Source organism: Papilio polytes, unplaced genomic scaffold (genome assembly GCF_000836215.1).
Source record: "Papilio polytes unplaced genomic scaffold, Ppol_1.0 DF824102.1, whole genome shotgun sequence".
Classification (NCBI taxonomy): Eukaryota; Metazoa; Arthropoda; class Insecta; order Lepidoptera; family Papilionidae; genus Papilio; species Papilio polytes.
In genome coordinates this window covers 1,459,002-1,468,906 of record NW_013525102.1, presented here as the reverse complement: position 1 = coordinate 1,468,906, position 9,905 = coordinate 1,459,002, and the positions used below count along the sequence as shown (strand labels likewise).

Genomic DNA, 9,905 nt, shown 5'->3' with positions numbered 1-9,905 from the left:
GCAATATAATATGATTTTTAATTACCTTGGATAGTAGTGATTTGGAATTAGGCTTGTAATTTTTATTTATGTATCCCTTTTTGAATTACAATCAACAATTTATTTCGAATTACAGTCATGAATCTCAGCATTGTATAAAATTAAAAGATTTTTTCTTACAATTTGTTAACAAAATAAATCGCTTATTTTAAAATAATTTGTATTTACTGTTTAATTAATTCAGTTCTTCCACATTATTTTTAGGGACTTAAACAAAATACGTTTCACATTGCAAGCAAAGGAAAAACACATAGTGATATTTTGTTCCTTTTCATTGTATTAAGAGGATTATTGTCGCCATGAATTTTTACTGTTTATTTTAATCTTTAAAGGAATTATTTACTACTTCCTTACTCCTACTAAATAATGGATACATATTTTGTTAAAACCTTCTGAAGAGGGATATATCAAATATTACAACTATAAAAAAAAAATATTGTTCAAATTCAGAAACAAATGGGCTAGAACTATCCTGGCAAATGTTAAGAAATATATAATAAGAAAATCGACTTATTCGAAGATACATTTTTATTTACATTTAAACGCATGTTTATATGAAAGATGTACAGCAGGACTTATCCTAATAAAAACATGATGTTCTTTAGAATCTATGTTAAATGAATAGATATTAGAGTTAACGTTTTGTCATCAGAATAATAAATTGTAAAAAAAAAGTAACGAGGTCGTCATCAACTTTATACTTTTTGACCGATATCCCAAAAGAAAGAGGTACTTAATTCGTCTGTATGTTTTGGTTTTTTTTTTATGTGTTACGGCATAACTCCCCCGCTAGTGGACTGATATTGATAATTCTTTTTTTATCCGAAAGGTAATGCTTGCAGATAGGCCCCTTTTTTGTTTGATTTTTACATAATATGGTCTAAACAAGAATATTAAAATCAAGGATAGGTGGCGCTTTAGTCGCCTCCTTAATTACATCACTTTCTTACGGAAAGGGTTTACTTGTTATGTTCCCGTAATGTCGTGGGTTTTAAATTTATGGTAAAGCTATACATATTTTAAAGGTTTTCGAAATTTACCCAAGTCCTAAAGAATATTATTTACAAAGAACAAGTCTGTTCCATTGCGAGGTCTTTATATAGAATTCTATTTATCATTATTATTGACGTTGGCGTATTTTTTTCGCTCCATACACAATTCTACTTTCTCCTGACTCCATCTGGTATTATAAAACTACACCAGCTGTTATAATCCAGCATTATAAAGAACACAGCCCTAAAGTCTGCTAAGTAATCTTTATGATGGCGGCCATTATATTATGGCATTGTAAATGTTAGATATATCGCTTGATATATGCATATTTGTGTAAAATTTAAGTCTTTCTTAGAATGTTACGTTCAGTCTCCACTGAATCTTTATTATTGCCATCGCCTTCACTCTCTCTGAGAAAAACAGAGACAAGAAGTGTTACGCCAGTTCAATTCCACGCTGTTATTTAGTATTATACTAGATAATTGATATCTTTAATCGGTCTCATAAAATTAGATTTATTGGTATTTTACTTAGGCTAGGTAAATTTTAAAAGTATTAAATTCGTTATATATTAGGCTAATATGGCCATGTTTTGCCTAATTTTCAAAATTATTGCAGTAATTTGACTTGACTGTTTTCATAGTATGTAAAAATTATGTATATTGTTTATCATTTATACAAAACTATGCTATTTGTCGATTTTTAAAATAAATTTTAGTAAGTTAAATAAATAGATAAATTATATAGCCTTTATAACGTTTTTAAAGTAGGTTCAATAATATTTGGTTTCGTAATTACAAGATAGTCGGAGGTAAGCCAATAAAGCTACCAGACTTCTCTTGAAAATCTGTGTTTTTTATAGTCAATGTAGCAAAAAGTACTCTGATTTGGAGTCGCTTCAATCGGCATCTTTCACATTAGAAGTGTCCTAAGAAATTAGTTCCATATTTGTCCGCAATATGGCGAGGGTTTTTATATCTGGTCAAACTATACTTCATGTTGAATTTAGTGACATAGCATTCAGCAACTGGCAGGTGTTAAAAGTATATTTATAAAATTGACGAACATAATAATTTCTTTATGTTTATGTAAACTGCTCGATACACAAATAATAAACGTATCCACATAAAAATACTTAGGTACTTTTTTATTATATGACGAAGAACTTTGTTCTTTTCGAATTTAAAGTGAAAATATTTCAAATTGCTACAAAATCTTTAATGCAAATGTTCCTTTTTTATTTCACATTTATAAGAAGCCATTTTTTTATTATTATAAAAGGTAATTAAGGTTTTTATTTAAAATGTAAATATTTATCCCTCTTCGGATAGTTTGTGATAACCATTTATTTTGAAAATGTACAGATATTGAATAAGAAAAAATGTACAGTGAATGTTACGCTTGTGTCTAATAAAATTTAATAATTGCAGATATTGTTTTATTTGTTTTCCTATACTTTTATTCCCCACATTTCTAATTCATTTATTTCAAATTTCTTATAAATTTTAATTATTGAAAATTGAATATGAAAAAATCTTCAAGGTCAATAAAGTGATAAAATAAAAGAAACATGTATAAATATCTTAGTTTATTCAGTTTTCATAGAATGTGATCGCATAAATGAGGCTGAGTGAAATAAAAAAAATCCTTTAAAGACAAAATATAAAACTATAAACATTAAAATAATTGATACTATAATTTAGACTAACTGATAAATTAACTTATAAAAAGAATTGGACAATTTTATATAAAATGTTTACAAACATCAGAGTACTCAATTACCTGTTTACTAATCATGTGAAAAATATATGCCAACAATATTTTTACTCAGTAAACAACCAATATTGACAATATTGCAATATATAAAATATAGCTATTTTTTAACATTTTATTACCTACATCAGCATTTAACATACATACAAAAAAAACTAAATGTCACACAAGTACCTCAGAAATAGTATTTTAGTATTGAATATACTGTATTTAATATTAAATAAAAAAACGTAAATAATATGGTTGCAAGTAATTGTGATATAGTAATTATTATTTGTAACGTGACTTCAGGGGTGTCACTAACGTCATAAAAACTAAAAAAAAACGGTTTTAACAACTTACAAAAGACATAAGATGAAACCATTAAAATAATGCTAATCCCTACAAATCTTTTATTAAAAAATGTTAATTTGCTCGTAGCACAAATATACTTTCCCTGACTCATCACAGACCAAGTGTAAAATCCATCAGAATTGCAAAGTTTATTTGTGAGCCGTGGAGTTCTCCAGTCACTTAGAAGCAATACAATAGCATCTATAACTAACTTCTTTCCGAGGAAGTGGCAATAAAAATGCAATTAATGTTAGTGCTCTAACGGTTTAAGCTCTTTGATTTGCTTTATAAGGTAAGCCTTCTCGTCGTTGAACTGCTCGTCTTCGGAGCGGTCCGTGTGGAATTTCGTGAGGAACTCTACTAGCTTGTCTTGGTTTCTTAACAAAATATCCAATATTGGCTTCGGCTTATTGGGGTTTGCTACAAATACCTGAAATTAAATTGACAAGACATCAGTTTAATAACATTTATAACAATGTCATTGAGAGAGAATCATTTCTTAATACCATAATATACTATTATTATTATTTTTTTAACACACTTTCTCACAAATATAACAATTTTATCGGAAATTCAAGAAATTAAAAAAAAAACTTAATTAGTAGCCATGTGCTAGACCATATTCCATCAAGATTCGTTATGGCGTTATGAAGAGACGTAGTAACAAACATCCATCCATCCAAACTCGTATGCATTAGAAAGAAGGGAGCAAACAAGCAATTAATCATCTAGTCATTTAATTCAATGCCCATTGACCATTATTATTAGTGAAAACCTATATAACCTAAAACCAAGTAACTAAACTTACCTTAAAAACATGAAAGGCCTCAAATTGTATATTACGCGATTTCTCTTTAAGCATATTCATCATGAGCTTGAGGTTGTCCGGGTTGGTGATATAGCGAGTCATTATGGAGAAGTTGTGTCGGTCCAGCAACAGCTCCCCGAGCAGCTTCAGGCTCTGACGTCGGGTCACGTAGTTCTCGGAATTCAACAACCTCTGATAGTGACTGAACACCTTATCGTAGTTTGCTTCTAAAAATTCGGCACACAACATCTTATGTCTTGTTAGCAATTCCTTAAAAGAAAATAAAAAAAAATTAAAACAATAGATACATGCATTGCCTAGTATGGCTGTACTAACCATAAACTAAATATCTTGATTATGGCTTACTTAGTATTTAAATTGTAAACTGTAATTAATTTTAAGTTTAAGTAATTAATGTATAAGTAATTTTAGTGGTTCCAACTTTGTTGTTTCAATAAATTTCTATCGAATTAACCACAAATAAGCTAAAGGTCTTTTTTCCTTATTGCTTTATTGATTTTTTTATTCAGAAAAATATTTAACTGGCAATACTCATTTTTGAGTAAAAAGGACTTTGTAACATTATCTGTGATATAAATTAAAGTTGTTTACAACATATCAATATAAATGTGACAAATTCATAGCACTGGTCATCAATTACCATTATTTATCATATATCACACAATTATGTGTACAATACTATGAATACAAATCTTCGTATCTGTTAGTAAATATGTACTTGTGTAATTTGTGACACAATCAAACAAGAATTTAGCTTATGTAACTATCAAACATTTAAAAACATAACAATACTAGAATATTACATAACGCAATCCAATATCCAATATATTATAAATGCGAAAGTTTAGATGGATGGATGGATGGATGGATGGATGGATGGATGGATGTTAGTTAGAGTTTGTAGCCTAAACGGCTGAATAGATTTTGATGAAATTTGTTACAGATATGGATGATAGTCTGGAAGAACACATAGGCTACTCACTTTTGTTTTTTTTTTTTAATTCCACGCGGACGGAGTAGCGGTCGATAGCTAGTATTACATAATCCAACTAATATTATAAATGCAAAAGTTTAGATTATGTATGGATGGAGTTTGTAGCCTGAACTGCTAAACAGATCTCTATCAAATTTAGCAAAGATGTAGAAGATAGTCTGGAAGAACACATAGGCTACTTGGCTTTGATTATTTTTTTATTCCGCACAGATATAGTCAAGGGCTAATAAATCTGATTGAAAATGTAAAAATTCGAAAATTTGTTCTATTTATCATATTTTAACACTCAAGAATTAAAACCTAATTTGATACATAATTTACAGATTGTATATCAATAAAAAAAACAAATACCTTAAAAGTAGAAAAGGCATCCGATGCAATATCAAAAGTGGAAACTTCTACATAACGGAAGAAATTATAAAAGTCATCTGAATATAACATTATCTTTGCTAAGGCCTCGTATCTGGCACATTCTCGTAACATTGTGCCACAGTTCGATGCAATTTCTTGATGTTCGTATCTATAAAATAAATTAAATATATTTAACCAAGAACATACAGCATAAAAATATAGCCCAGGACTAATAAACCATATTATACAATTAGGTAAAAAAGATTATAATAAATTATTAATAGGATAATATTGGTGTTATTTTGTAATGTTTACATTGCTAATTTATCTCAGTAACTATGTATGTATTGAAATAACTCAAAAACTACTGGGAAAATTTCGTAAATTCTTTCACCATTAAAAGCTATGTTATCAGTGCTCTAATTTGTTATTAGTTTTACTTCCACAGGTCGAAGTCGCGAGTAACAGTTAGTGCTAAATTTTTATGTTTTATGATTTAAGTTGCCAAACCACATTGTACCCTAACAATGGAACTTATTACATATAATAAGTTAATTAGTTTTGTTTAAAAATGTATACAAATTGAGTAATAATATAATTGTATATGAAACATAAAATCATACTTCATACTAATAATATAAATGCGAAAGTTAAGATTTATGTATGGATGGATGTTTGTTTGTTTGTTACAGTTTGTAGCTTAAACGGTTGAACGAATTTCAATGAAATTTGGCATAGATGTAGAGGATAGTCTGGAAGAACACATAAGCTTCTTGAATTAGTTTTTTTTTTAAATAATTGCTTAAGTATAATACAAATACTATAAGAATAAAATATTAATAGTACAAATATAAAAAGTATAATTTTTGTTTTAATAAAGATGAATGCTTTTTAAATAATAAATGAATACATTTTTGTCAAGCATACCTATTAGTGTATAAAATAAAACGACAATAGATTTTAAAATTTAAACTTAAATGCTCACAATAAAATAGTATCACAGACATGGTGCGACATACTTAAACAAAGGAAAGCAAGGTCTTAAGTACATTTATGTTTATTATAAAGATAGAAACAAGCATTTTCAGTAAATTATTTCTGTAAAATATGAAATAATTATTTAGAAGAGAAATATTAGCTATTCAATCATACAGAAAATCCAATTAAAACAGGTTAGGGCAAGAAATATGCCACTCTATGTAATTATCAATAGCGTAATCATTATTTACCCAGTCATCAAGGTGAACAATATTTCTGGCTTAGTACAAATGTACTCAACAGTCGGTGAGCGGGTCCCAATTTGACGTCTTAAAACATTATTGAACACTTGAGCTACATCTTTCTTCCCTTCGAAGTCGATTCGGTTCAAATTCTAAAGAAAATATAACATTTAAAAGCTTGGAAGACAACAAGCATTATCGAAAATTAATCCAAAAATTTTAGGTTAGAACATACTTGTATCAGTAAGAGAAGAAGATTGGTGTTGTACAATTCCTGCGCTAGCTGGGCTACTATGATATCGGTCTGTGGCTCCGCATCAGACGTCCCGTACAACATGTTTTTAATTAACACCTGTAAAACATGAATGTTTCAATGCATATTAAATGTAAACACTAACAAAATGTAGACAGAGAATTTACACAACTTACCAAGTTTTTGCTAACATCTTCTTGGGCTTTTTCAGCTTTCTTATCACCTCTCTCTAAGGCCGTAACGGCATCTTTTAAAGATCTCACGAGCTCCGCAGGGCTCTTTTGAGACTTACCAAAAAGAGGCATGTTATTACAATAATTTATACAGACGATTCGAAAACCCTGTCCACATAAGATCACACCTGCAATTTGTGATTTGATACAATAACAAAAACAGACAACGAATAGATTATAACACAATGTACTTGCACTTGATATTCAAGAGAATGCAAGAGGAATAAAAATAACGATAAGATTAGGATGACAAACAAGGGTGAATCTTACAAACTATTGTGACAAGTGCGCTGTTTTTTTATTTTCTATTTTATTTACCTTAGAATATTCTAATTATACTAAACCTCACTCACTTTCTGATAATTAAAATTTAGGTATACTCTAGCGAGATAGACTATAGCCAGACGAAACGAACAGCTGTGATGTCAATGCGTACTTGCCAGTATAAATAAGTATATGACACATCTTTCAAAAAGTCTTTTTAAATTATCCAATATTTTATGCAACAGATTAATGTAGGACATTGCAATAACTTTAAAAAAGGCAAAGTTTTAATTACAGTTTGCGTAAACCGTGTCTATTTCAAACAATAGAGACTGAATTAAATAGAGAGAGTAACACCAACGACAAAAAATGGTAATGATGCGAATTGTGAACGTGTCGTATATGTCAAGGGAAATACCTTTTTAAATAGATTTAGGTTAGAAATTTAAGGCAATTAATCAGTATCTTTTAAAGCATTTTCTCTAATAATGGCTGAAGCTCCCAGTGAAAAACTATCTAAGAAGTGAGTATTGTGTTTCCATAAAAATGTTGACTTCGAAGACGTTGACTATATTTGGTGGCATTTGGGCTCAAAGAAACGCATTTGCTATCAATCGGTTCACAAATTTTTCTACTGCAATTAGCAAACGGTTAGTTTATTTACTATAAACGTAGCAACGTTATAAAACTCATATGTTTATGTTTATTAATTGTTACAGTGAGTTGAAACGTCGAATGAAAGCTGAGCAAAAGCTAAAAGAGAAGGCTGAAAAGGTCGCACAACAACCGGCTCCGAATGTAGAGAAGAAATCCACAAAAACTGACGAAGAAATAAGTCCTAATGAATACTATAAAATACGATCGGCAGCTGTTGCTGCTCTTAAAACTGGTGAAAGAGAAGATCATCCATATCCTCATAAATTCACAGTTTCAACATCTTTGGAAGCCTTCATTAATAAGTACATTTCCTTGAATAGTGGGGAAATATTAGAAAATGTAACTGTATCTGTTGCTGGCAGAATTCATTCTATTCGTGAGTCTGGAGCTAAATTAATATTTTATGACTTAAGAGCAGAAGGTGTTAAAGTACAGGTACAAATTACATTATCAAGAAATATGTTATATATAGGAAAAAGGTCGATATTTAAAAATAATGTAACATTTTTAGGTCATGGCTAATGCTAAAATGTATGAATGTGAAGAGAAATTTGAAAAGGACACTGACAAATTGGGTAGAGGAGATATCATTGGTTGTGTTGGTCATCCGGGCAAGACAAAGAAAGGAGAACTGTCTATTATACCTAAAACAATTAAACTCTTATCACCATGCCTTCATATGTTACCTCACTTACATTTTGGTCTTAAGGACAAAGAGACAAGGTTTCGTAAGAGGTATCTAGATCTCATTTTGAATGATAAGGTAAGCCACAATTTTCAATAAAAATTCAGACATGTTAAGAAATATTTAGAGAAAATCCACTAAGAAGGAAAAAAAACCTGTTTAATAAATATTGTACAATATTGTCAAGTTGTAACATTCTTCTTTGTGTTCCTCTGATAACTTTTGAACTCTCATTGATTAACTCAATTATTATGTATGACAACTAGTGTAATACGACAAAAGATGTGAATGTTATCAGAATGTACAATACAATCTCTTGGTAATTGGCATGTAATAATCTCATTGACAATAACAAATTAAACAATTAAATGCATTCTCATAGAGAAGTGGTGGTGAACCTTTACATATCAACAAGCCATTTTACTAAAGAAATGTTGAATTTTCTTACAGTTGTGCATCAAATAATTTTAACTTTTTGATCATAGGGTTCATTCGGTAGCATAGGGATTACTTACTTTCCTACTTCATGTAATATGACTTAGTCATATTTATTTTTACCCACTTGAAATATTGTGTTCTGTGCCACTGGTTCGCCAACCCTGTCCTATATATGCACACTTTAATTGTAATCTTCATAATTTTTTTGTTACAAAGTCTATTAAAATGAACATTACATACTGGGTATTGTTTTAGGTGAGACAAACTTTCTACACAAGAGCAAAAATAATATCCTATATAAGGAGGTTCTTGGACAATATGGGTTTCTTGGAAATTGAAACACCAATGATGAATATGATAGCTGGAGGAGCTACCGCTAAACCTTTTGTCACACATCACAATGAACTAAACATGGACCTCTACATGAGGATAGCACCTGAATTGTACCATAAGATGTTAGTTGTTGGTGGCTTGGATCGGGTGTACGAGATCGGTAGACAGTTCAGAAACGAAGGTATTGATTTAACACATAACCCAGAATTCACGACATGTGAATTCTATATGGCGTATGCGGATTACAATGATCTTATAACCATAACGGAGACTATGATTTCTGGAATGGTTAAGAGTATTCATGGCAGTTATAAGGTAATTATTCATAATAATACTTATTACGATTGTGAACTTAGTTGATCGAACTAGGCATATTAATATAATGTGTTCATTTATGAGGCATATTAATATAATGAGTCAGCGACCGGACGCGGCTAAGAGTGGACGCGTGTACCGCGTCTCAATAGTGTAGTGTTCAATATTGACGTCGCGCTGAGATAAGGCCCCGTT

The 9,905-nt window shown here is 30.1% G+C and overlaps 2 protein-coding genes across 4 annotated transcripts in view; one reads left to right on the top strand and one right to left on the bottom strand.

Moving 5' to 3' along the window:
• Window positions 1–2,605: 2,605 nt before the first annotated feature.
• On the bottom strand, window positions 2,606–7,461 carry LOC106099492 (protein Mo25). 2 transcript variants are annotated; one of them, XM_013278052.1, is made up of 7 exons: window positions 7,372–7,461; window positions 6,962–7,146; window positions 6,768–6,884; window positions 6,542–6,684; window positions 5,313–5,481; window positions 3,947–4,216; window positions 2,606–3,568 (listed from the first exon to the last, which is right to left on the bottom strand). In XM_013278052.1, the coding sequence occupies exons 2-7, from the start codon at window positions 7,088–7,090 to the stop codon at window positions 3,389–3,391; spliced, it is 1,008 nt and encodes a 335-aa protein (XP_013133506.1). In that variant the 5' UTR covers window positions 7,091–7,146; window positions 7,372–7,461; the 3' UTR covers window positions 2,606–3,388. The 2 variants fall into 2 exon arrangements, with proteins under 2 accessions (XP_013133506.1, XP_013133505.1); XM_013278051.1 differs by having other exon boundaries at window positions 7,337–7,447.
• Window positions 7,462–7,654: 193 nt separating this feature from the next.
• LOC106099803 (lysine--tRNA ligase) overlaps window positions 7,655–9,905 on the top strand; it is an 8,050-nt gene continuing 5,799 nt past the window's right edge. The window contains exons 1-4 of one of the 2 annotated variants that reach the window (XM_013278467.1): window positions 7,655–7,805; window positions 8,002–8,374; window positions 8,451–8,702; window positions 9,318–9,710. In XM_013278467.1, the coding sequence (XP_013133921.1) occupies window positions 7,771–7,805; window positions 8,002–8,374; window positions 8,451–8,702; window positions 9,318–9,710 (1,053 nt within the window). In that variant the 5' untranslated portion in view covers window positions 7,655–7,770. The other variant, XM_013278466.1, reaches the window with a different exon arrangement.

What these genes read in the sequence shown, in the direction of transcription:
- LOC106099492 (XM_013278052.1), bottom strand. Translation starts at nt 7,090, where the DNA reads ATGCCTCTTTTTGGTAAGTCTCAAAAGAGCCCTGCGGAGCTCGTGAGA. An exon ending in TTCTTCTCTTACTGATACAA is followed by an intron (nt 6,685 to 6,767) that starts GTATGTTCTAAC and finishes TATTTTCTTTAG; the next exon opens with AATTTGAACCGAATCGACTT. An exon ending in TTGTTCACCTTGATGACTGG is followed by an intron (nt 5,482 to 6,541) that starts GTAAATAATGAT and finishes TTTATTTTATAG; the next exon opens with ATACGAACATCAAGAAATTG.